Below are 27,132 nucleotides of genomic sequence, written 5' to 3'. Positions count from 1 at the left end.
CTGCCTTTGATGGCCAGGTGTCAGGGACATCAGGTCCTTGGCAGGAGAAGGGCCTGGCTGAGCCTTAGGCCTTGACAGGCACCAGTGGTGTCAGAGCCACGGGCAGGGCCACAAAGCCTGGGGACAAGGAGCTCCTGCTCAGAGGGGACACCAAGGACGCACGAGTGACAGCCACAAGGACATTTGGCAGAACTTCCCAGATGAGGACAAAACTCATAAAGCCAACTCAGCAACTGTGCTGAAATCGGCTCCAGCTGGGGGAAAGGTACTTCTGGCACGGGGAGATGGCGACCACCGACTCCTGGCCCAGAGATCCCATAACCCAGCGAGAAAAAAGAAGAGACAGACTGAGCACAGAGGAAGACTAGATAGCATAAGAAGCAAGGGAATCCTTAAACCAATAGAAGAAAAGTACCAAGATTGAGATATTAATGCCAGGATACTAATAGTAATTATTATTACGAATTAATATTATTCAATAATAAAAGTTTACATTAATATTTAATACATAGTGAAAAAATACTATTATAAATTACAAATATAAATATTGCGTAACAATACCTATAATGGCTATATATAATAAATATTGAGAAATAATATATAGTAAGATATAATATATATATTGTAATTGTATATATATTGTAAGAGAATATATGTAATAAATTATATAAAACATTAGTTACATATAATGTAAATATAACATCTAAATATTTAGATATGATACTATAAAGATATGAAAATAATTTAAAACAATTAATAATATGTGAAATTAGTAAGAGAACCATATAACTGTTAACCAATAAACATGAATGCCTTTGTTTGGCAAAATGTATAAATAGTGAAATGTTTTGATAGTCGCTGTGCTGGCTTTGTGGATTTGCCCCCCAGCACCTGTTTCTGTGCAGAACTGTAAATAAAAGAAGTATCTGAACTCTGTGTGGGGATCGTCTTCTTGCACATGGGGTGAAAGAATCCATTTTGGGACAACAGCTTTGCCATGGACACATTGATGAAAGATGCTGCTTTTCCTGCCATGCTTGCCTGTGCCATCCCATCCATCCCAGGCACACATCCCTGTATGCCCCCACCCCTGAGCCTGGCCATCTGAATGGATGTGGCACTTTGGGATGTGCTTTAGGGGTGGTGATGGTGGTGCTGGGATGATGATGGAACTGGATGGGCTTGCTGGTCTCTTCCAATCTTGATGATGCAGTGACACAGGGACTGCCTCAACCCAGGTGCAGCACTTTGCACTTGGCCTTATTGAACCTCGTGAGGTTCTTGTAGTTTCACTTCCCAAGCTTGCTCAGGTCCCTCTGCATGGCCCTGTCCTTCCATGGTGTCACCATGGTGTCACTGCTCAGCTTCCCATCCCCTGTAAATGTGCTGGGGGTGAGCTGGATCCACTGTCTGTGTTACTGGGGCAGCCAGGCAAGAGCCCCAGGGCCAAAGCAGAGGGACACCCCTTGTCCCCCGCCCCTTGCCCAGCTGGTCACAAGACCAGGCCCTCAGTGAGCACTTGGTGGGAGCAACAGATGTGTCAGAGACTGAGGAGGAAGAGTGAGAATCTAGCATGGATCATAAGCTTTCCCAGTGGGGAGATGTTAGGAGCTACCAAGAGGTCTCAGACTGGGAAGGATGCTTGGAACAAGGGCTGTCCCAAGGAGATGTCATTAGCTGTGGAGAACACTCCAGCCAGGATGAGGAGAGCAGGAGCGGTCCCAGGGAGAAGCCCTTTGCTACCAAGAATTTTCTGCCCGGGAGGAATGCATGGAGCCAGGGCTGTCCCTTGAGGAGAAGCCGGTAGCTCCCCAGAACCGTCTGACTGGGAGGACTCTGTTGGCCGAGAGCTTTCCGAAGTTGTTGGCCAGGAGTTGTCCTAAGGCAATGGTAGCAGACCCTCCGTGCAGTCCAGTCGGGAAGATGATGGTGACAAAGAGCTTGCTCAGGACAATTGGGAACACGTGAGGCTTCACAGCATCCGGGTCAAGCCCTTGCTGTGGGAGCAGGAGGTGGGACAAACCGAGCTTCTTGGAGCTGAGTGAGGCAGTCAGGGAGCAAAGCCCGGGAGTTTTTGTGGCAGGCAGGCTCCCAGTGCCTGTCCCGCGGGAGGCCCGGGTTGAGCGCGGGGCAGCTGAGCCGTGCCAAGAGCCGCTCTGGGCCTCCCCTCCCCACCTGGCAGCCCCGGGGCCTCCTCAGGGCTCCGCGCCTTCTCCCACCTTCGAGGAGCAGGTGCCAGCGGCAGGGACACAGAGCCCGGAGCCTGCCCAGCTCAGCTGCTTCTTGTGCTTTTCCCAGCCGGGAGCCCAGGCCCTCAGGGAGCCGCCGGCTCCCCCCAAGAAACGCCCGTCCCGCTTCAGGCGGGCGCTGCGGGCGCTGCGGGCGCTGTTCCGCTGCCCCTGCCTGAGGTCACAGACGGACAATCAGTGCCCGCTGCCCGCGCCAGGCCGGGGCCCGCAGGTGGCGGCTGGCCCGGAGCCTGCCCCTGTCACACGGGCTGCCTTTGATGGCCAGGTGTCAGGGACATCAGGTCCTTGGCAGGAGAAGGGCCTGGCTGAGCCTTAGGCCTTGACAGGCACCAGTGGTGTCAGAGCCACGGGCTGCCTTTGCCCCGATGGGGCCCTCCAGGCTCAGCAATCCTCGGCTGCTTTGCATCCTCCCAAGAGGATCTCCCCAAGGCCAAAAGTAACCGCTGTGGTCATCCCCAAAGCAGCACCTGTGGGGGGAGTTGGTGTCAGGTGGGCCAGGGGTGAATCACGACAGTGGGAAGAGACATTGTCAGTCATGCAGTCCCACCAGCACCCCGGCACCGCCATCAGCACTCCAAAACCACATCCCCAAGTGCCACATCTAGACGACTCCTCAACACCTCCAGAGACAGCGATTCCACCACCTCCCTGAGCAACTTCTTCCAATGCCCGACCACTGTGTCAGGGAAAACTTGTTCTAATATTTAATCTGAGCCTCCCCTGGTGAAATGGAAGGCCATTTGCTCTCATCCTGAAAGGATTACATGCTAATCCTTTGGGGTTGTGCCCATGAGGAGTGGGCACACATGGGAGATGTTCCTCCACGGACATCACTGCAGGACTGCGACACAAATGATTCTTCCAAAACAGTAAAGGTTGAATTTAAGGAACAGTACTAGTAAGAAAAAAAGACCACAACCTCCCCACATACAAAAATAAAAAACAAAAAAAAAAAAACCCCAAAAAAACCAATCCAAACCAAACCAAAAATAAGAAGATGATGAAGAAATAATAGTAGTAAATAAGAACAAGAAAAGGAGTAAGAATAGTAAGTTGAATGAGAATTATGAAGAGAAAAAGATAAGGAGAAATAGTAGTAGTAGTAGCAATAATAATAAGAAAAACAATAATAGTAAGGACAAGAATAAGAAGAAAAATAAATAGTAGTAGTAGTAAATAATAATAATAATAATAATAATAGGAAGATGAAGAAGATTAAACAGTTGTAGAAGTAAATAATAGTATCAAATTAAAATAAATATTCACACATCGTCTAGAACCACAGAATGAAGGGAAGGATCCTAAAGTCCTCTAGTTCCAGCTATTTCTCTTCTACTCTCTTTCTGAGTCATCTCTCCTATTTCTTTCTACTGCTCTACCTCCCGTTTCTTGGTAAAAAAAAATCCATGTTAATTAAAATCCCTACGTTGTCCTCACATGGCCTCCTCTGCACCTTCATTCAGGCAGAGGCATCTCTCCCTCATGGGCTCGTAACACCTGCACAGGGCCCCTTCCAGCCGCAAGCATCCCGGGATTCTGTCAGCTCCTCGCTTCCCTTTTCTTCTTGCCTCTGCTTCCAGCTGGGAATGTGCTTGAAAATGCCCAGCAGAAAAGCCTTTGCTGTCTGCTCTGGGAGCCCACAGAGCTTCAGGACCTTGTCCCCTGCACCTGCACAGCTCCCTCGAGAGGCACGGCAGAACCAGCACCTGAGAGCCTCGGGAATTCCCTCTGTGGTCCATGGCACACACTGCAATGCTCTGGAATTCCAGCTCCCAGCAAGGATAAGATGCTCCTGTGCTTTAAGACAAAGCTCTGAAGGGGCTGAAAGCCAAGTGGAGCAAGATCTTGACATTTCACTGCCAGCCTTAGGAATTTCATCAAGGCTTGCTTTAGCATGTGGATTGGGGAAAAAAAAAAAAAAACAACAGGGGTGGGTCTTTGGCTGGGAGTTGCCGCGGGTGAAGAGAGACACTGGGAAAGATAGAGCAGGCACTTGCCCCATACCAACACCAAACCCCTCTACCCCTGGGAAATTGGGTGTCCCCTCCGTGTCCCCCTTCCCCTCCGAGGTACCGGACACCCACTCCAAGCCCTCTGTCCCCGGGCACCAGGCGCCCGTCCCGAGTCCTTTTACCCCGGGGCACCGGGCGCTCACCCTGAACTCCTCTACCTTCGGGGGCACCCTGAGCCCTCTTACCCCAGGGTACCAGGTGCCTATCCCGAGCCTATCTATCCCCTTTACGTACCAGGAGCACATCACGAGCTTGTCCTATCCCCAAGAGCACCAGATGCTCATCCCAAGCCCCTCTTACGCCCGAGGGCACCAGGTGCCCACCCCAAGCCCGTGTACCCTCTTCTGCCCCCGGGCCAGCAGGCGCCCATCACCGCCACGCTGCAGGACACGGCGGGCCGAGCAGCGCCGCCAGCCCCGTTTGTCGCCCGGCCACCGCCCCCGCGCCGGCAGCGCTGGCCGGGAGCCAGAGCCGGGGCTGTGCCCGTGGCCGGGCCCCTCTCCACCGCCCCGGGGCGGGGACTGCGCGGCGGGCGGGCGGGGCAGCGCGGCGCGTCCCAGGGCAGCGCCGGTCCCTGCGCCGGCGCCGCTGGGCGAGCGAGCGCTGCGCGGGGCTGCGGCCGCCGCTCCGCCGGGCGCGCCTTGGAGGGCTCCGGAGTCGCGGCCCCATTATGGTCAGCCATGGCGTGGCTGCCGGGCGGGCTGGCCGAGCTGCGCTGGGGCGCGCTGGTCGCCCTCTTCGTGGCGGCGGTGGCCACGCTGGCCGTGTACCTGGTGCAGTACGCGCTGCTGGCGCTGCGGGGGGGCCGCCCGGCGCCGGCCGCCGCTGCCCCGGTGCGGCGGGACGAGCTGCTGGAGGAGGGCGGCTCGGTGCTGGCCTGGGCGCTGTCGCGGGGCAGCTGGAGGCGGCAGTGGCGGCGGGCCTGGGTGGCGGCGCTCCGAGCCGAGGCGGCGGAGCGGGCGGTGAGTGCCGGGATGCAGGTGGTGGGTGGGCGGCGGAGGGACGGAAGGGACGGGGGATGCCCGGCAGCGGCTCCCCCGCGCCCGCCGGGATGGGGCCGGCGCCTCCCGGCCGTGGGGCATCGCGCCGGGACGCGGCTCCGGGCGCTTCCCGCTGCGAGGAGCGGCTGTGGGGACGCCGGGACTTGCTGCAGGGATGTAGCGGGTGTGTTCCTGAGCCTCCGTGTGTGTGTTTGGATATTTACACGTGCGTGTTCGGCGGCTGCTTGGCTGGGATCGCGGGAGGGAGGTGGCCAGAGGCGCGGAGTGGGAGCGGGGAAGGATGGGGAGGAAGGAAAGCGCCGACCCCCGCAGCCCCTGGCAGGGGTTCGCTCCGCCGATAACATTGTCCGGGCGCAGGGACGAGGAAACAATGGAAACTTCCTGGCCTGGGCCTGCGGCCCGTCCTTCGGCAAATAATTCCCAGAGCTGGGCTTCCCCCGTCACGCCTCAGGCCCTGCTGAGCCCGCGTGTGTGTGCTGTACTCCAAGCGCTGGAGCCCGCTGGATGGTGGATGGGATGCTCGGGGTTTGGTCAGCTCGTCTGTAACCCGGGTCAGGGAGGATGCACAAAACCTGCTATTTCTTCCCATCCCAACCTGCCCTTCCTGAAAAAGGCGCAGTGTGGCATCCTGGCGCTGGTGTGTAATGGTATGCCCGGTGAGGTGAGGAGGTTAGGTGAGCCTGTGGCAAGCTGATTTCCTTGTCCTGAGGACTGAACCCTTGTCGTGTCAGTGCAAAATGCTGAGGATAAACTCTAGTAAGTGGTATGTCCCCAGGTCTCAGAATTTGCGTGCGTCTTAGACCAAAGAGGTTCTTCCCTACGTGTCAGGGAGCAGGCTGGGGAAGAAGGAGGAGTGGGGCAACATGTGTGTGTGAAAGATAAGGAATAAAAATGAACATTTCCCAAATATTATAAGCTGGGCAGCAAAAATAAAAGATTTCATCTGCCCTTTCAAATTTCATGGTGTGGTTGAGAAAAGAGTGGGTTGTGCTAAGAAATGGAGCTTGGTTTGCCTGCACTTGTGGGAAAGAAGGGTCCAGACAGCTTGAGCACAGGTGCTGGGAGCTGAAAGTGACCAGACACAAGTGGCAGCTCCTGTCTCCGAGCAGAGGGCAGAGCCCTTGGGACAGGGACACGGACACCCTCCCTGCCCAGGTGAGCAGCTGCAGCCAGTTGTTCAGCGCCTGGAACTGCAGCGTGGCGTTGCTCCCGCTGTCAGTATCCCAAAACAGTGTCAGCAGCACGAAGCTAATGAAATTCCCGTGTGCAAAACAACCCTGGGTGATGAGGGAAGCGGGGCTGAGTGCTCGGTGTGGGTAGCAGGTGAAGAATGCGGTGCTGATGCTTCTGAAGGGATGACCTCAGTGCCCAAAGGCTGCCTTCGCCCTGCTGTCTGTGTGAAGACTGAGTGGCTGTCATCACTGTCTGCCTTCACTGATGAGGAGGGCTGGGCAGGGGAAGGCTTCTTTCCTCACCTCTGCAAGATGATATTTGGGGTTTCTTAGTTTTGGCATAGCTTACTGCAGCCGTATTAGAGGGCCAAACCAAACATGCCTTTTCGAACTACAGCACTGATAAATCTTTGCTGAAGAACAGCAGTTTCGCTGAACCCTGTTGCTGTTCATGGACTTGGCTCTTCACTGTGTACCTTGATATTCTACTACAGGGAAAGATGGGTTATGATTAGGCCCATAGTTATGTCCTAAGTATATGTTTTCAGGCTCTACCCTGTATTATGGAGTGAGGTGACATGCAATTAATACATGGAAGTTTTGACAGACATTTGCAATTCCAGGAACTTGACTGGCAGTGCATTTTTATCGCTTGTTTTCAAGTGATGGGTTCATCACCTAACAATGCTTCTTTTTTTTCTTGTTTCTTAGGATTCCCAGTTGCTCACGTTTGAGGAAGATGACCCAGCAGAACCACTTGAGCTAGCAATTAAAGAAGTTACCAGTGTTGTAAAGTCAGCTGAAGAGAAGGTAAACTTTGGATTTGTTGCCTTTCAATGTACTTTGGGTCAGGAAATGTTTTATTAGTGTCAGTGGAAGTTTTATTTGTCAATATATCTGTACCCTTGACCTGTGATTGTCGAGGTGGGTAAGAGGCTGCCTCTCTAAAGAACCTGTGCAAACTCCCTGCATTGATTCACTTCTTTTGCATGTTGTGAGTAGAATGTGCTCCAGGGCTTCCACCAGATGCACAATAACCAGGGTTATGCCAAGTTTATAGCTACACCCTCAATGAGCTCATGGAGCAGCCCTTTCCCCCACCTCCACAGTCCTGATGATGGTTCCCCATCCTATTGCTAAAGTGTGGAGTAGGAACTTCATTGAGAAGGAAGAAACTTCTCTCCTGGGACGGGCAAGCATCTTTGTCTGCCTCTTGCTGTTTGTGTGGCTGATGACAGGTTTGCTTCCTAAGTGGGAGCTGAGTAAGGATCTGTGGAACAGGTGCAGAGTCCTGAGGGTGAAGTCTTGACTCTACTGGACCCTGTATTCAATGAGGAGCAAATGATTTCTGTCCTCCTGTCCCACTGCAAATACTGGGAGGTGGTTCAGTGCCTGTGAAATTAAAATAAGGCAGAACGTGGCTCTCAGAACAGTAAAAATGCATTAAAAGGGAAAAAAAATAAATCTATATATGTTTATTAACTGATAGCTCCTGCATTTTTGTCCTAGTGACTGTAACTACTGGTTACATTAGGCACCTGCATCAAATTAGCCTAATGCTTTTCTTTTAGTTTTGCCTTGTTATTTTGCTTTGCTCATCTGATTTAGATGCTAAGCAGCTCTCCTATGATTCCTTTGAAAACTATGCATGCTTATCTGCCTGATACACAACTTAGAGGCACACCCTGACTGGTGGCAGCTGGGGATTGTTAACACGTAAAGCTGTTTCTGTACTTATTTTCTCCTCTTCTTATACAAACTTATTGCAGTGCCAGTGATCCCTTGCCCCAGCAAGGGGCAAGTGAGGCTGGAGAGACTGGGCTTGGTAGGGCTGTAGAGCTGGCACAAGTGTTATTCAGTGCCTCTGGAAGATGCCATGATGGGAAATAGTAAGGAGAGGGCACTGCTAGGTCTGAGAGGGATGTGCTGTGTCATATGTGAAGCCAGAACCCGAGGGAGAGCTGCTGCAAGTAAAAGCTGACAAATAACAGCACAGAAAGCTGGTGTCTTGCAGTGCAGTGTCTAAAATGTTGCTGGAAGGGACAGGCAGGGCTGGGTTGAGCCATTCCAGCATCTTAATCGTGGTGTTACACTGCAGACAGAAGTCTGACGTGGTTTCAAAACAGCTTAGACCAATAGAAGCACATTCTAAAAATTGTTGTAATAAAACAAGTTTGCTTTCATACACTGAGTCCTTCTGAACTGTGCCAAAATCCATTTCAATAGTCTTGTGCACAGCTGCTGGAAAAAGTTCTCTGAATCATTCTTACTCCTTCAGTTAAGGTACAACCTGAATATTTATTTGAATTACAGGCTATAATAACCTTAGAGTGGCAGTCTGGTAGCTACTTTTCCTTCTTTAAATACATGCCTTTCTCTAAACACCTCAGGATTTCTCCTATATGATAGTTGCGTCTTATATTTCCTGAGGTAATACCAAGGGTGTTTGGTTTTTGGGGGGTTTTCTTGGTATTTTCTTTTTACCTCGTTCTCTTCAAACTCTTAATGTTTGCATGTGAAATAGAAATCTCTCTCTGCAGCTTTCCCAAACTCCTAGTTCTGACAGAAATTGGTGTGTGCTGCACAGTGCAGGGCTGCAGACACGGCTGGAATGCTGCTACTTCTCAGCTTGGCCCAAGCTGTGGTGATAGGAATAGAGCTGCTCTGTGGCTGAAGGCTACACCACACTGCCCCTTGATAAAGCCCCTATTTATGTGTTCCCTTCCTTCCAGTTTTGGGCCAGAGCCTAAATATATAGAATGAAGTGGCCTGTTTTCATCATGTGGTATTGCTTGTTTTGTTTTAATAAAGTAAACGTTAGAAATATTCTCAGTCTTGGCTTTTTCTGCCAGCCTTTCCATTAGTGCAGTCTATTTCCAGAGGACTTGAACTTCACAACAAAAACAGCAACAAAAAAGGCAGCAAAAAAGAGGATCCTCTTGCTGGGGACTTGGCACAGAGAGTCTGGATGGAGCAGGCTGTGACAGAAGTCTCCCTTTTTTTTCTGTTTCATGCTCAAATGGAAAGGGATAAAACTCCTTCAGAGTGCTATTCCTTTAATGTCACTGCTGCACACCTAACTGGCTCCATTCCTAGTTACATTCATGTGTTTATTTCTAATTCTTTTTGGTGGGGTGAACTACCCTGACCATGACATACAGTTCCTGTTGTCTTTTAACTCCTCATTTTGCTTCAAAAACCATCCCAGATCTTTGCTGCTTTAATGTCTGGGGTTTTTTTACAAGTCAAGGTGGAATTATGGCCTGGGGAGATTTTTTTCCTTGGCTTTTCTTAGTTTTTGCACTAATATAATCCCTTCTCCTTAATGTGTTTACTCTTCTTCCATGGTGCTTGCTGTCAGTAAATGTATTATGAAGGGATTATATTTCCTTCTAGCTTTTGTTTAGTTTGCCTATATAAGTTGCTCCTTAAATCTCCTTTTACAATGCTGTCCTGGCTCTTAAGTCTCTCCTATGCACCCATTCCCAGCAGCAGTTCCAATTAAATCCATGTTTTTGAACTTGATGGCTGAAGGGCCACACAGCCCTACAGGTAAGGTCTCACAGTGCAAGGAGGCAGCTTCTTTTTGTCTCTAGAAGTACTTTCCTGGAGGGTTTTGGGCTCCAGTCTGCCTCTCCTGTGGCTGCTTCATGCTGTGAGTGCCTTGTTGCATCAAGGTCTCTCTCCCTGTGGTGCTCTCCTGGTGATAAGCTGTCCTTTGTGTGAGCAGTAGTTGTTAATTCTTACACACACACACAAACTACATATTTTGTATTGCATTCCTCTCCTGCATTTCAAGGTCTTTCAGCTTTCCTGTGTGATGGACTAATCTTCCTTTAGGTTGCTTCTTCCCAAGCCTGCTTTCCTGAGCATCACATTTTCTTTCAGGTTTCTCCTGAGGTATTTTGGATTTTTAACTGTGCGATAGGTCTGGTGCCTGAGAGAATCTTTGGTAATCTCTTTGCAGCTTTCAATGCAAAGCCTGTACAGCCTCCCTGCTGGCTGTACTGTCCTCTCCCTTTCAAACATGCCAGTCCCCCTAAATGGGGGAATGATGGAGTACAATCTGAATTGTTAGTGGGGTGAGCCTACAGATGTAAACAAGACAACATTATGATCTAACATTCTTCAGAGCTGAGTGCCTTGTCAGGGGAACACATCTGGGTGGGGATTTGTTTGCCTCCCTGGAGGTGATCCTGGGTTTGGCACTGTCTGTCTTCCTTCCAGCTGCTACTGCAGATGTGTCTGGGCCTCCTGTAGGCTTGTGCCAGGTCTGCCAGCTTGGCACAGGGACCAGGGAAGCCTTAGCACCCCGACATGGGAGCTGGCTGTGCGAGTGAATTGCTCTCCAAGCTACCGCAGCACAAACTGGCAAACCTCTCCCTGGGTTTTCTGTCTCTGTGTCTTCAGCTGTGCTGTGTCTCAGATGGTTTGGAAAGGCTTGCGTGATAGTGAGGCCAAACTAGCAATTCTAGTTCTGGTATTGGTTTCTGTTCGTCTTTCTGAAATAAAAGTACTGCTTCCTGCCTTTGCACAGTTTGATGTTCATTTGAACCTATTAGGATTGAAAATTCTTCCTGTCCTGTCTCCTTGTACTCCCTGCTTGTTCATTTTATTCCCTCACTCCCCATTTTTTCCACCTATTTGAATTTGAATGTGTTGGTCTCAAAGGAGTGGATAAATTCAGATGTTCCATCAAGTTCTGCTTTGTTTCTGTTGCTGACATGGAAACTCTCCTGCACTGAGTCCACCCCTCACCCTGCCTTCACCGTGGTGTTTACAACCATTTGGAAAACTGGTCTGAAGTTTTCACTGGATTTACAGGCAAATTCAGTTTCATACTCGCTCCTAAAAATCCACAACTGACTGTGCCTGGGTTAGGCATTTGTCATCTCCCCTTAATTTGCTCTGGTCAGTTGGTAAATTGTTTGGGTAAAGAAGGAGTGGAGAAGAAGGTGGAGAAACACCCTCAAGAAATGAAGGAATTGGCTCTGGTAACCAGGAAGATCATTTAATTCTTCTGAACAGCTGAGTGCTAATGACTGTCTAAAGGAACAGGTTTTTGACTTGAAAATTTTTCTTGTGGTGAGGTTTTAAGCCAAGCACACAAACTGTCTGTGTGGCCATTGACAAGATAAGTTTTCCTTGCCAAAAAAAAGAGCCTTTTCACTGTAGTATGCTGTGAGGCATATGGGAAATTGTGAGGTCCTAAATCTTACAGTGAGATCAAGGGCAACTTTCACTGTGGGGCTGCCTCATAGTTAGTTCTGATTTTCTTGTGAAAATGTTAAATATTTGTATTACTTATATACTACTGAGTAACCTCAAGTAACCTTCTCTTTCTGGAAGTAAATATCAAGTGCAGTAAAACAAATTTCCTTCTAGAAAACAAACAAAAAAGGCAATCAGGGCCTGTACTGCTGGGGGTTTTACAAACACGTGTGGTGTGGTCAGGGCCTGGGGAAGGTGAGGGAAATGTTCCCCATCAGGGCTGTCAGAACTTCCCCCTGAAGTCACAGCTCTTCTCCTCAGAGAAGGAACCTGCTGCTGCTGCACTTGGGGAGGGAAGAGTAGAGAATGTGTAGTGCACAAATGAATGGGGTGCCAGTGCCAAAACTGAAACCTCAAGGCAAGAGGACACCATGTGTGAGGAGCAGAGGCACCAAGGTGCTTCTTGAGATGAAGCAGCTTCTGCTGCTACTTCAGGAAGGAAAAAACTGAAATTTTGAAGCCTGTCTGGAGGAACTGCAAAGGGAAAAAGCCTGGATATAGATGGGGAGGGCAAAAGGGTTTTAATAGCTGTGAGTACACAAGTATGGACCCTTGACTTTCTCAGAAAAATAGTCTTGCTCAGACCATGGTGCTTTTTCAGTCTCCTTTGTTCCTGTGGTTGTTTATCTGGAAGAGAATTGTTTTTAGGATCATTGTACTCAGAGATTTAGGTACGTGTGAGCAAGTTGTGTCACAGCATCTGCGGCTCAGTGGAGCTGGGCACCAGCATTTTGAACTGGGGAACTGAGCCCAGCCAGGTCTGGGAGTTTTGGCCACTGCAGCTCATCCCATCACAAGGAAGTTGGGTCAGGGATGAAGAGGAGAGGCTGCAAGGAGCAGGAATAACCCTGGCAGTGGGGTGTTAAGTACCAGCTGTGTGTGGGGAGGGATGGCAGAGGACTGAGGAGGAACTGGGACACAAAGGAACCTGAGGAAGGGTTGGGAACTCCTTCCATGGGAGATCCCCAAAGCCCATGGAGAGAGGGGTGTTTGCGCTGAGGGAGGTGCTGAAGGGAGAAAATACCTTGGACTTTGTTTCTTTGTGCTGCTACTTCACCCTATTTCTGCTAGTTTAGGAGACGTGTCCTGTCCAGAGGTGGGATCACAGGAGGGAGCTGGGGGTGACCCCTCTGGGAGTTCAGAATCAGCTGGTCCCAGCTGCTGTGCAGGGCTTGGTTTTTAAAAATCAGTTTGTTATAAAAGTGACAGGTTTTCTAGACTCTAAAACAGAGGGTTGGTAAAGGCAGTGGGAGAAAGAATGAGGAATATAAATGAAATTGAAGGAGAACTCTCTTCCTATCAGTCCAGGTTCATCTGTTTTCTTGTGGACACCTATCCTTCCTCTTCCTCCCCCTGCCAGCCTGCAAAGGGGTGCTTTGCCTGGTCCTCCCTTCTCCAGCTCTTTGTCTGTGCAGAGAAAATGAATTTGAGGAAGCAGGTTGGAATGAGGCAGGGGGAAAAGGAGCAGAGCATGGGAAGCTGCAGTGTTTTTCTTTGTGTGCCTGCCATGGGGGAAATGGCCTACATATTTCTGCTTGGGTCTATCAGAATCACCTGCTACACTTCTAAAGGAATGTCACTCAGCAAGGGAAGCAGCAGTTGCAGTCTCTTTAATCACCTTTTCACCATTTGTGGCAGCGTCACAGATGAAAACAAAGCTGCTTTCTCTTCAAATTCTAGCCCGAAATTCTGCTTTTCTTAGTATTCTGACTCCATCATCCATCCTTCTCCCAGAACAAAGGGATTCACCTGACATAAATACATATTATTTTCCATTTACAAACATAGAACCAGTCCTTTTGATGATTGGATTAAAAATTGGCAGGCTGTATGTGAATACCACAGGTTTTTTAGTAAAAGTGTGGACAGAAGGGGAGTAGAGATTAGTAGATGTCATTGGCAAAAAATAAATTAATCAAGGAGACTAAAAGTCCAAACTCCACTGTCCTTTGAAATGAAAGGTAAAATATATACATATATAAAAACTGATTTAGCATCTCTTGACAAAATGCAGAAAGAAAAATGAAAGTTCCACCACTTGCAGTGTCTGTTTCCATCCTTTACTTGGAATTAAACATGATTAAGAAACAAGTGGCACATGAACTCATCTACCAACTCTCTGGTCACACTTTTATTTCTTTTAAAAACATTAATCAACCACATACTTGGCAACCTTGGCTCTTGGACATCCAGAAATTCCAGATGAATGGCTCTGCCTTGCATGTACAGCAAGTCTAACTTGTTCTGAATGCATTGAACTTCCTATGGATGTGTGGAAGAAATATGTATGGATGATAAAACACTGCATTTAGGATATGGAAGTGTTGGCAGTTGTTGCATCACTCCAGTCCTTTTTCCTCCTCTTCCTTCAAAAAAGGGGGAAGAACCTTTTCCTTTTCCAAGTCTTTAAAGAATCAGTGTCAATACATTACTTTGAATGAAAGGATTGATTCTGTGTTTCATCCCAGGTACAAGTAAAATAAGCAGCTGGAAGCAGCTGGACTCTTTCTTCTTGTTAGCTATAAAAAAAATCCTTTATATTTTACCATAATACTTGGTGTTGGTGTTGTTTGTGTGGGATTAAGGTCAGAAATCACTTCTGAAGGAATCTGGACTTTGGGAAAGGGGAGAGGTGAGGAAAACTCATTTGTCCACTTCTAAACTATAATTTGCAAAGACATAACCTGAAAAGGCAAATCTTATTGCTTGTGGGTGTGGTTGGGATTTTTATTTGTCATATCCAGCTCCCCACTCCCTGCTCCTTTGTAATTAAGTCTCCACCTTAATGGATGTACTCAGGCCCTTGATAAAACCCTGGCCATCCTTAAAATGTACCCCAGAGAGCCCAGAGAGATGAAATGTATTTAAGAAGAGACTGATAAGGATCTTTCAGGAGTTACATGATTCCTTTCAAAGCTTTCAGCTTCAATTCCAGTGCCCGTAAGCGGAGCAGTAAGTGCACAAACACAATTTAATAGCACCATGCAGAGTTTATGTCAGACAAACTTTGCAGGGAATTATTTGTCTGTGCATTGCATTGACCTGGTTCCCTCTGCCTGAGTCAGGGTAAGGAGGGCCCAGCTCTCCTTCCCACAGTGGAGCTGTGGGGACAGAAACCACAGAGGGATGGTGACAAGCAGCCCTCCTCCACCAGCACATCTGTTTGCAAAACAAACATGCCTCTGTGGTGTGATGAATAATTTCTGACTTCCACCCCATGGGCTTTCCTGTGCTGCCAGGAACCCTCCAGGAATTTCTGCACACTCCAGGAATTTTGTGTGGCAGCTCAGTCAGTTTGCAGAGGGGAGGGAGCAAAAACTGTCTGCTGCTTACAAACTCAGTGTGATAACAAGTTAAATTACTGCTTGTAAAAGTGTATTGCAGTCAAGTGGCACTCAGACTTTTCCCAGACATTTAGTTTTGTCACCACATTTCAGGGCCTTTCTTGGTTTGGTCAAAGGCTTGAATAAATTCTTAAAGGCTCCTGCTCCTTCTTATCCCACTGTGAACTGGAGTTACTCAGAACCCTCTGCTGTAGCAGAGTTTCCCATTTGTAGGATGCCACTAACCTAAAGATTGTGTGGTAAATCAGCTGTCCTGTTGGAGGCTACTTAGCTCAGAGCAGAAGAGGAAGAATAAACATCTTTGTGCTCTTGGAGCTTTTAATACATTGATCTGTGAAATGGAAAGGAGTCCTTGTCAGGCGAGGACTTACTTCTGAATTAGGTAACAATGCAAAAGAAATTTTGGGAAATGCCATAATCTGCAGGTATTAAATTTCATGTACAGATTTGAACACTTGAACTATGTGCTTTTAGAAGGTGCAGAAGGAGGTGAGAACATGAATGAAATTGCTTGGAAATTTCCCACCTGCGCAAATTAGCATAATTCTGCCAGCTTAAATTCATTTCTTATTTTCTTTCTTGCCTTCACCAGACCTTCTGAAGACTAATTTGTTTTTCCCTTTGTTTCCCCTCATCCTTTTCCTTTCTCCAGGTGGTCTCTTGCAACGTTGTGGGAGATTCTGTTAAATTCCTCGTTGCTGTCTCAGCCTCTCCACCTGCGGCTGCCGAAGCTCAGTCGTATTTTGTGAAGCTGTCCCCAGTCCACTTGCAGGTAAAGTCTTAAGTGTTGTTCTCTCTTCCCTTCCTTTTGCTGCACCTCTGGGGCAAGTGGTAAATACAGAAATTAGGCTACCTCTTCAGGAGACTATGAATAAATAACATGTTGGGTAGACTACTTGGCTAGCTAAAACAATTCCCTTTTTTAACTGGCATGTACTCTCAAAGCTTCAGCAACTTCTGCCTCCTTAAGAGTGTCACTTTGAGTTACCTACTGGGAAACTGGTGTCATTCTTCCTGTGCTGAGCCTTAGTGTGGAGATTGACCTACAGTTTCCTTACAGGACACCACAACGCTCTACAATAACTCTTTTTCCTGTCCACAGCTTCAGCTCTATGTGAAAGACAAAGGAGAAGATGTCAAAGTTGAGTGGTTCCTCATTAACACCAATGAAATCAACTTTGAAATCCAGCCAGCAGTGCAGGAGGTCAGTCAGTAAGTTTTATTTGTTGCAATGGTAGAGCAGATGGGTCTCCATTCCCTTGGTCCAAAATGTGGTGGAAAGCATCTGCCATGGATCATCTATCAAACCCCTACATCTCTGAAATCCAGCAACACCTCTCAAGATTACTGAAACAAGTCTGTATTTGACAGACAAATGACTTTGCAAACATCCTTCATCCAAATTCAAGGTGTGAAAAATCTGTTCCTAAATATCTTCTCTCAGAACAGTTCTAAAATAATAAAAGACAGCTCGGTTGTAATGGTATTTCCATCAAAGCAATTAAAACATTGTTCCTTCCCTAACTTAAATCAGTTTTTAAATCTGTCAACAATAGATTAGGAGTGTCTGGGAAAATACAGTTATTTAAGGAGATGATGGATTATCTAAAAATATTTTGATGCTTTTGGAATTACACCTGATATTTTTGTATGAGCACTGATTCGTTGGGACATCCCCTGCAAGAGTTTAATCTGGACAGGGATTCTCTTCTGCATTTGGCCCTTCACAATTTTTTTATTTTTGGCACAAACGTGGTGATTTAACTATTACTTAGAACTGTGGGGGAAGGCTTGTTTATGTTTTGTGAAGTTGTTTTCTTGACTGAAGGTCTCATTAAAAAATAAGTTTATTGTAGAGCTGCTTCTAAAGACCTCTACTGAGAGAGCTACAATTATAATAATTTGTCATCACAGCTTTTGTCCATGAAAATGTGAAACTCATAACTAAAGACAGACAAGGCTTTTGAAGTGTGTTTTAATGTAGGTTTTACTATGCACACGTAGCATGTAAATGACCTTCATATGCTGGGGTGGCATGTTGATTATCCACATTTGAACAGTCATTAACTATTAAATATTTCCTGACAAACACAGATGACTCTGGTGTAGTCACTGGACTTCACAATTTGGACAAAAAACTGGACTTCTCAGCTTTTTGACAGGTGCCCAAGTCCAGCTTTGCAGAGTTGCACCTGTTCTGCTTTGCCTGCATTTTTAGAATGAGCTTGTCAAGGTCTTTATTCGTTAGCGGGCTTTATTTTCACTTTGAAGTTTGTGTTAGCACTTATGGAAGAGGAGAGGCAATAAACAGAGGGCTAAAACCTGTGAGCTACACCTTAGAAATTGCTTCAGCTCCTAAACTTCAATGTCAGCTTTTGTGTCTTGTTTTTTCCCCTCCTTCAGAAGCAATACTGTGTGTACAAATAAATACCTTTAATTACTTGTGATTATCTCCAGGGTGGTTTTGACATCACACAAGCTGGGGATAATAACCCATTTTCTCTTGCTAATGGCTGGGTGAACCTGAGTTGTGTTGGGTAACCTGGCTGACTGGTAGGTTTTGGATTTACACAAGGTGACTTCATGTGCTGATGTGCCCTGGGCTGGCTGTGGTGTACACCCCTGGCCCGAGTGAAGCCCAGAGTGAAACCTGCTGTCTTTATCATTTTGGGGAGGCAGTTAAGCCATTATGGCTGGTCTTGTCGAGGGAGCTGTGGTGGAGAGTTACTTTCCAAAAAAAGGAAGGCTGAAAATGAGGCAGAGCTGGCAGGAGGCTCTTTAATCAATCTCCTCTCCAAATAACTATGGAAACAACAGCAAATACCAATGAACAGAAGTGACTGAGGTTGCTGTTGTTACTGTTAAATAACACATGTCACATCAGGCTGGTGGCAAAGCAAGAGAGGCAACTGGGATTTTACAAGTTAGGTAAGAGCAGGGGAGGAAAATTAACTCCGAAACAATGAAGACTAACCACAATTTACCTGCTTATTTAAGTAACTTAAGTAATGGAATTGCTGTTACTGAGGCTTTAAAAAGCCTAATTTACTGTGATCTTTATTAAAGGAAATGAGTATTTGTTTCCTTGGTGGTTATTTGAGGGCACATGGTGTAAATGCAGCAGATTTTTGTGGGACTGGCCAATACTGTTGTATGTTTTGAGCATGTCATCAAAGGCCAGTTAGGTAAGAAGGCAGTAAAGCAGGATTTCTGCACACAGCATTCCTGGGATTTTCTGTGAAGCACCCTAAATGTTTCTGTAACATGTGGGTAGCTGGGAAAGGGCTGTTACTCCTGATCTGTTTGACCTGTTGTGCAAGGTGCACATCAGTGAAGCCTCAGTGTGGTATCAGATGAGAAAAGATGGATGGGTCCTCTGCTCTTAGGTCAGATCTTTGTCTCCTACTTCAGTCTTTCCTCTAGAAAAGAAGCCTCAGTGAGACTTCAGAGCTGTTGCATCTCAGTCTGCCCTTTCTGGGACAGCTTGATTTAAAAACCTGTGCCCTGTAGGTAACTGAGCAGAAGAGAATTCCTGAGGAGCATTCTGTGAGAAGCAGGCATCCTCCAGGAGCACAGGGAGGGCAGGGGCAGTTCATTCTCTTCATACATCTTAGAATTAACCATGTGAAGCCACATGTGTGCACACAGAATCTGTGGTGTGTTCTGACCCCTCAGAGCCTGCGGTGCTGAGCACAGATGGCCGTGACACGTCTTATGGGCAAACTACAACTCAGTGCCCCAAAGCAGCACGACTCTGTCCATACACTGCACTTTTCAGCAAGGTTGAAGACCTCCAGGAGATGCTGTAATATTTTTTTTTCAATGCAGCACAGGATTAGTTTCTTCTTAGCTGTTGCAAACTGGCATAACTCCCATTAAATCAGTAGAATGGTGCCGCTCTGCTTATCTGATATCCTGATCTGCTCTCTCAGGGGAGTACAAGAGCAGTGCAGAATCTTTAAAACACCATTATAAGATAAAAAACTGTTACAGAAACTTCTGGTTTTGTGGATAACGGCTATGCCTTCCTAACTCTCAGAACAGCATGAGTTTTTCGGTGTTTAATTCTAGCTTTCCTTTAATGCATAACGGAGAAATTTAAGTAATTCTTTGCATGATCAGTTGTTAAATTCTGTTGTTAGCAACAGACACCGTGTGTCTCTCTCTGAACAAAGCTTTGGTGGTTTAGATATATACCAAATTAATTTTTGCCTCAGTTTCTGAGTTTTGAGAAGCGTGATTGTTTGTTTCCTCATAGGAGCAGACAGCAGGGACATGTGCAATATCTGAAACGCTCAGAGATGTCTTGAAGAACCTCTTCAGCTCAGCTTCTCCATCTGTCGTGTTGAGTGTGAGGCCTGCAGATACAAAGGAGGTTCAGGTAAGGCTCATTCCTTCCAAAATCTTTCGAGAAGTGTCCTTCTGCTTAGTGCTTTTATTATATACTCGTGACTCAGAAGTGAGTTTAAGTGTTCAGCGACAAGAGCCAGCTGGGACACACGTTTGGAGCAGCACAGCCCGTGGCAGTGGAGGCTCTGTGGTCACACCTGCAGTGTGGGTGTCACAGCCCAGCTCACCCCTGCTCCCCTGAGCCAGTGTGACACAAGGGCTTGGTGCTGGCACCTGCACAGTGCCCCTTGTCCTGGTTGCCTTTTGCAGAATGTACAGAGCACGAGCCTTCTCCCTCAGGGCACAAGTCCTCCCAAACCTCCAAGGGCTCATGAGCTCAAGCTGCTGGTGAGGAACATCGCGGCGAAGCTGAGCGATCTCCGTGCTGCAGGTAACGCAGCCCGGCTGCTCCGTGTCGGGCAGCCCTGGCGTTGGGGTTTTTTGCTTTCCTTTCAGGTGAGATAACGTGGGAGTTCTGGGTTACAGCCTGCTCTCAAAAGAAGGTTTAAGAAATTGCTGTATTCTGAGAAACAGGCTTCAGAGAACCCCAGAATGGTTTGGGTTGGAAGGGACCTTAAAGCTCATCCCATTCCACCCCCTGCCATGGGCAGGGACACCTTCCACTATCCCAGGCTGCTCCAAGCCCCATCCAGCCTGGCCTTGGACACTTCCAGGGATGGGGCAACCACAGCTTCTCTGGGCACCCTGTACCAGTTGCTGATTTAATGTATCTTTTAGTTTATTTGAGTATTTAAACATCTTGTTCTTCTTGTAGAGAAATCCATCATTGCTGAAGACAGATTGAAATGACCACATGTATAAAGTTGGCTGATTATTTTATGGCTTTTAGTTTTAATTTCTAAAAGTTCTCACTTTGGCTGTACCCAAGATGAGGGGCTCAAATCCAGCTCTCCATTAACTGCTGGCAATGACATTGGCTTGATTCAACATTCCCTTATTTTTCTTTACTTTTGAGTGATTTGCAGATGTAACTCAAACTGTCCTCCTGTATTAGAATCTACTGAAAGGTGGCTTTTTTTTTTGTTGTCAAGGACATTTTCCCCTGATGAAGTTACTTCATCAGGAGGAACAATGGTGCCTCTTGCAAGTGGAGAATGAAGCCAAAATAGAGGTCACAGCCTAGTGAAGTTAGTGTTGGGTTTGGAAAGCAGCACCAGGCCTGTCTAGTAAGTACTCAGACTTCTCCAAGTGCAGGCACAGCTCAGATTCTGTTAGCAGAAATACAGATTGGAGGCTCTGTTATTTATGGCCACTAAACAATTTCATAACAGTGTTTTTAATGGAAGCTTGTGGCTGCTAAATTGGGCAAGGCAGTAGTAGTTTTAGATAAATATATCCTGCTTGCTGTTCTCCTTTTTTCAGTTAGAGGTAATAGGTTTCTACCCTAGAGTCTTGCATAATGCTGCTTTGCTCATCCTGGTTGGAAGTGATCCCCCTAAAAATCTCTGCAGAGCTTTTTGTAAAAAAAAAAAAACAAACAAAAAAACAAGAACAAAAAATATATTTTTAAAACCATTCTGGAACTCTTGGCTGTGAAATGTCTTTTATCAATAAAACTATGCTGGCAACTGCAACTCAGTCTAGTGGAAAGTGTCCCAGCCCATGGCAGGGGGGTTGGAATGAAATTATCTTTAGGTCCCTTCCAACTCAAACCATTCTATGATTTGTTATTGCTCTACAATCTTGTAGTGCAAACCAAACTTCTTAAAAGATTGGGTCATTTTGCCTCACTTTAAAATTCATGAGATGAGATACCTTTGTGTGCATACAGTGCACAGAACAGAAGAGTCACCTTCTGAGAATCACTGCACCTTCCCTGAGAATGAGAGGGAAAAGAGACAATTCATGTGCTCTGCTCTGGGAACACAGAGATTGGGAGGCAAAATCCCCATTTGCTGTTCTAGCAGGAGATGGAGGGAATTTTGCTGGTTCCCCAGCAGCTCCTGGAGTGTAAATATTTGGAACTGAGTATGAGAAATAAAGCTTCATAATGGGGTTTAACTGTTACACTTGAAATCCAGTGGGAATCCTGCACAGCTGGAAAGGTTCTGGCTTCTGGACATAACTTGCTGACTTTTAATTAATATTCCCTTCCCTTTTCCTGGCCTTCCCTTGCAATAATGAAATATCCTGTTGGAACTCATGCTCCATGGGACTGTGCAGGATTTCAGGGTAACCTGCACAGGTACACAGGGGCCTGGGGAGGGGCAGCTTGTCTGTGCTGATGAAACCGTGGATGACTGATGGATGCTGACAGGGTTTATAGGAGCTGTAGATATCTTACTGGTGAATACCCAGAAGCAGAACTGTCTCTGCTTATTGGCTGTGCCTGTTTTTATCTCCTTAGTTTGTGTGTGTACACAAAGATCACCCTAGATTTTGTACACATGCTCTACAGGGAATTATTTAGGGCAAAAGTGATTTCTGCTGGTAAGGAAAAAGTAGTTAATTGTTGAGAGCAAGGTGTCCAGGGGAGAAAAGCTGCAATGCCCTGTTGGGTACAGTTGGTTTGTGGCTCAGGTGCAGCTCCAGGCTGTGCAGGGTCCCTGCCCTGGGCTGGGGAGGTGGCAGCAGGACCAGGCTCAGGGACACACAGCCGGGTGAGCAGAAACCAGCCCTGGTCCATCAGCTCAGGCTCAGCCCCTTAAAAACAGCTCAGCTACTTACTCTGGGCTCAGCTTGGATCCCAGATAAGCTGTGTGTACACAGTGCTTGCCTCCTCTAATCACCTTGCCAGGCCCAGGCTGATCCAGAGCCCCAGAGCATCCCCAAAGAACAACTGAGAGCTGCTTGTAGCAAATACAAACCCAGATTCTTCTGGAGAACTGGGGGAAGCATCCTTTGTTTGCTTTGCACACAATCGGTGCTGAGCTTTTTGTTGCTTTCCTTGATGTGTTGGAAGTCTGGGTTTAAATTATTTCTGATGCTGTGAAAGCCATATTAAAGAAACTTTTAAGAGGAACACATCTGGCAAACGATTTCCCCATGGAGCAGCGGTGTAGCTACTCTTAATATGCCAATTTGCAACACTATCAAATTCCGAGATCAAGGCAGAGATAAGTCTGCAGCAGCGCTTTAAAACTTGTTAAAAACCACAGTGCACAAACCATTGTGAATTAGCACTGCTGTCATCAGTTCATCAGTCACTTGCCAGCAGAAAAAGCTTATTTTCACGTCCAAATAAACCAGTGTGACTGTGGTGACTGTGGCCAGGAGGAACTTGGAAAACTTCGGTTTTTTTTAGGCAGATGAAAGGAACTTTACTCCCTCCCCGCTTCACACCCACAACATCACCTTCTCACTTTTTTTTTTGGTTTTTTGGTTTTTTTTAATCTCCCTATCATTTTGGATCGTTTTATGCCTGCACTTTGTTGCTTAATGGCAAGGTTTAAATTGGGCTATCACGTTTCACACTGTGTAGGGTAGTTCATACGACAGCAGTGATGCAATAGTGACCTTTGCCATGAATGTACAAACCAAGGGAAGGCATTTATTCTGTGGGAGGGTGAGGAGTGTCTGCAAAAGTCTGCTCAGAAGTGCAGTGTGCAAGGAAAGGGGTTTCTTTTCAGTAAGTGGCCTCTTGGTGACAGAGCATTAATAACTGGCTACTGATTTTTCTTGCCCTTACAGGCAGCACAGACCTTGTGTGTATAGTTCAGTTGAATGACCCTATGCAGAAGTTTTCCAGCTCTGTAGCCAAAAATGCTGCACATCCCTTTTGGAAGGAAGAGTTTATCTTGTAAGTAACTTACCTACTGAGAATACTTTAACACTAAAGCACCTTTTTTTTTTCCTTGAACTGTGTGAGAGAAGAATGGCATTTTGAAATAGATCCATTCTTGGCTTTTCTCTGTGTGGCCTCAGAGAAATCTAGAGCTGGTAGGGATGGCAGGATATCTAATGACCCTCTGCATGGATATGAAATACAGGTCTCAAGGTGTTCCATGGTAGATACATGATTCTGTGACAGCAGTCATAGGCATAATAAATCACCTCATGCTTTCCTACAGTGCCAGAAAAGAAGTGTTAGCAAGGTTTTGAAGTCATTTTATTGTGAAAACTGTATTTAAGGGAATCTAATGTCTCTCCATGCCCTCCCCTGAGTGGGAAAAGCAAATGTGCAAAAACAATTGACCATCTAAAAGAATGGTGGTCATGACTAAAAAGACAGTGTAAAACTTTACTAGATTTTCTTTCTCCTGTAGAAGAAAAAGAGGGACTTTCAGGCAGCCTACACAGTATTCTGTGATTCACCCAACTGCTGTAAATAAGGTCAAAAGTGAGCAATTCTAAAACTCTTTTTATTTTCATTTTCTAACAGCAGAGCAAAAATGGCTTTTGAGGTGCATGAGTTTAGGAAAGGGGAGAGTCACTGATAAACTTTGTTTTCTGAAGTATTAGAAAGTGCTTCAGCCAGTGGGTCTGTGATTCACTTCAGCCATCTGTTGGTGGAACAGCACCCGTGCTCAGTGTTGCAGAGCAGACAAGTTCCCAGCAGCTTGGGACAGGAAGTTTGTAAGAATAACACCCTTTTCCAGCTGAAAGGGCTGAGAGAGGGCAGGCAGGACATGATTAACTTGACTGGAATTTGGCCTTGAACTAGGAATAATGCTGGGGTTTCCATACTGCTTTTCACAAGTGCATGAGGTATGCTTGGGGGCTTTTACAGATAAATGATTAGGATTTTGGCAGGGGTTTTTGAACTTCTTTCAAGTTCCCACACACAAACCTCTGCACTTTCTTCAGAGCCAAAAATAACCTCCACTCTCGACACCACTGTACTGACCACCATGTCAGGCTCTGCTTTAGCTTCATGGCAAAGCAGCAGTAATGCCATCAAGGTGCTCCTTTCCAAGTTTTGGGGTGCAGGAAGGGTGGGAATGGCAGAGAAAAACTTAAAATCTGCTGCACAGATGATGTGCCACAGCATCTAATGGAGGTGGGGTGTCTGCAGACAGGATCACACCATCCTGAAGCAGAGACATAGAAAAATTAAATACATGTTTGCATGCCCTTGGGGTTTTTGGCAGAATGCCTGCTGAGAAGGTTATAAAATAAAGTTTTACTGGGGGGTTCCTCAACAGGTACCCAGTTTGCTTCACTGTCTCAGTCAGAGGAAAGGCTTTGTATCTGTTGTCTAGTCCATCTTAGGAAGTATCACATGTGTAGTTCTGAGAGTACTTCACCTGGGTTTTGTCACAGAAACTCGTTCTTGTTGGCTTGCAGCATCCTTGAGCTGTGTTTTGGGAAAGTGATACTGACTCTTCTCATTTAAAGCTGTAACTACTTTTGCTTTCTTGTATCTGTCCTGTTTTTACAGGACACTTTCCTGCTTTGACAGGGATGTTGATTGAACGTGTTCCAGCATCTTGACTTACAAATTTGATCCTGCCAGGAGAAACAAAGCTTTTTGGTGCTGTGGTGTAGCAGTCAGACTAGGAACCATCTTCAGCTTGGAGGATAGCATTTGTCGGCTCCTAGGGAAAAGAAAAGCCTCTGAAATTCAACAAATTGAGTCTGTGCAAAAGTGGGGGAGGGACCCAGGCCATGTTTTTCTGACTATGATCCCTTTAAGTCACTCTTATCCCACCTGCAAGATGCAGTGTTTGGCTTGGAGAGGGCTGAGAAAAGCTGGGGAAAGGGGAAAACCTATGTGGGAAGGAAAATCTGCTCAGCCTGCAAAGACCTAACGTGGTTTTCTTTCCTTCACAGTGAACTAAGTGCCAAATCCAAAGCATTGCAACTGCAAATAGTAGAAGATGGAAAGTTGGATAGTAAGTATTAAGACTGAGTTATTTTGCATGATTGGTGTGTGAACTTTGCTGAGTGTTGCCAGAAGTCCCCTTTTATTTCTGGATGGCCACAGAAACTGTGAGGTCCATCAATAATCATGGGTGGAAGGAGAATACACTGACCAGGTGCCTCTCGTGGTCTGGGTTAAGGTTACAGAGAATCTTGGAGTTTCTTCCTAGATTGTCAACATACTGAGTCTTCCAGGTGCTGATATCCTGTATTTTTCCATCTTCTGAACATCTAACAGATCCACTGTGAACCTTTTTGGTTTCAAGTTAAGCTTTTGAGTTCTTTCTCTGGCTGAAGGGGAATCATGGGGGTTAATTGTAAATCCTTCCTTTTCAAGTCCCAGAGACTGCCTAACAATTCAGGTGTGAAAATCACAATTAAGTGTAAAGCACCCAATTCTGATTATGTTGGATTAAATATAAATATATTTAAATTAAATATAAAACATAGGGGTTCAAACATTTTTACAACTTGATTCTGTTGTTTCAGAATTATTTTTAATAATCTAGATATACAAAGTTGTGCAATACCTTATATATAATCATGGGAGGGATTGGAAAGTCAAAAGCTTTAAAAAAATTTTCTGATATGGATGCTATTTTTTATTTTTTAAAAAAATATTTATATGGAGCCAGCAAGCTTATGTTTTGCTTGGACAAAATGTAGTCTTGACTGTAACTAAGCATCTTTAGTCTTTCAAGCAACACCAGGAATGTTCTACATCCTAATTTCCAGCCTGGTTTCCTGAAGAAAAAGGTCCCAGTGGATTTCACTGACAGTTCTCTTCTTCCCCCTCTGCCCCTCCATACCTGCTGAGCTGTTCTTCTCAAAAAAACTTTAATAGAAGACTCAGAGTAGAATCATATTAATGAGCAGAGAGCTGAGTTATATGAATATAACATAGATCCCTACTTTACAGGCAAGAGTTTAATATACCTGTTAGGCCTGTCCAAATTGTGTTTGAGAAAATTGTTTAATACAAGTTCTCAGCACATGTTCTGTGATAACCTGACCCCAAAAGGCCAGTGAAGTGTAGGAATTTATTGTTTTCAAACATTCTGCTTTGTACAGAAAACCAGGATTTTGTCTCTGAAATTGTGCAGTACCTTTACTAATAATTTGTTCTGGTCTAGTGGAGCTGCTAAAGTCAGGGGAGGAACAAGAGAATTGCTAAGTTTTACTGAAGTTCAAATTAAGAAACACTCTTGTTGTGATGCATCAGTTAAGCAGGAATACAAATTGTCCTCTGAAATGAAAGATTTTCAGAAACTGGTTATGGAGATTGTCCAAGAACCTAATAGTTGTTTCCTTTTTTTCCCCTAGACATTCTGCATATAAAGGGAAAAATAATGGCCAGAAACAACAATAAATACATAATATTTCATGATCCCATTCTTTCCTGTTGCACAGTATTAGGCCAGGCTGAGGAATAGTCATAAAATGGAAAAAAAAGCTGTGAAATGCCACTTCTCTGCCCTGTGGTGTAGAACCAGATACTGCAAATTTTTGCCTGAATTTTTCTCCTTCCTTCCCGTATTCTCTCCCTTCCACATCCTGGCAGCTTAGATCTGGGCTGACCTTGCTGATTTGATTCTTCCAGGTCCTTTATCCGGGAGCGTGACTGTACCTCTAGACCTGTTCAGGAAACAGCCCTGTGGCCAGCACAGCTTTGCACTGATCAGCGAGCCCAGGGAGAGCAGCTCAGAGCCAGGGCCTGGGCTGGGATCCATCAGTGCAGAGGTACTGCTGGGCTTGGGGGCTTTGGGGTGGATCTTGTGCTTCAGGAAGTGCTTGGGAATGCTCATCTCATGCTTGGACTTGTGGCTGAGTCAGAGCTCTGATTGCAAGGTATTTGTGTCTTATTGAAAGAA

General features: G+C 46.2%; 1 protein-coding gene across 1 annotated transcript in view; it reads left to right on the top strand.

Annotated features, from left to right (window-relative positions):
* The first annotated feature begins 4,857 nt into the window (after positions 1-4,857).
* The window catches only part of C2CD2 (C2 calcium dependent domain containing 2), a 37,117-nt gene continuing 14,842 nt past the window's right edge, over positions 4,858-27,132 (top strand). Inside the window, exons 1-9 of the mRNA XM_005526544.3 lie at positions 4,858-5,223; positions 7,146-7,244; positions 15,702-15,821; positions 16,152-16,253; positions 19,308-19,430; positions 19,709-19,829; positions 23,090-23,198; positions 25,172-25,233; positions 26,862-27,001. Coding sequence (XP_005526601.2) covers positions 4,942-5,223; positions 7,146-7,244; positions 15,702-15,821; positions 16,152-16,253; positions 19,308-19,430; positions 19,709-19,829; positions 23,090-23,198; positions 25,172-25,233; positions 26,862-27,001 — 1,158 coding nt within the window. The 5' untranslated portion in view covers positions 4,858-4,941. The remainder of the gene's footprint in view (positions 5,224-7,145; positions 7,245-15,701; positions 15,822-16,151; positions 16,254-19,307; positions 19,431-19,708; positions 19,830-23,089; positions 23,199-25,171; positions 25,234-26,861; positions 27,002-27,132) is intronic.

This window comes from Pseudopodoces humilis, chromosome 2 (assembly GCF_049639895.1).
Source record: "Pseudopodoces humilis isolate 2021_Gansu_Grassland_sample_001 chromosome 2, ASM4963989v1, whole genome shotgun sequence".
NCBI lineage: Eukaryota > Metazoa > Chordata > Aves > Passeriformes > Paridae > Pseudopodoces > Pseudopodoces humilis.
The sequence above is the reverse complement of the archived record's forward strand: the minus strand, read 5'-3'. Positions and strand labels throughout refer to the sequence as shown.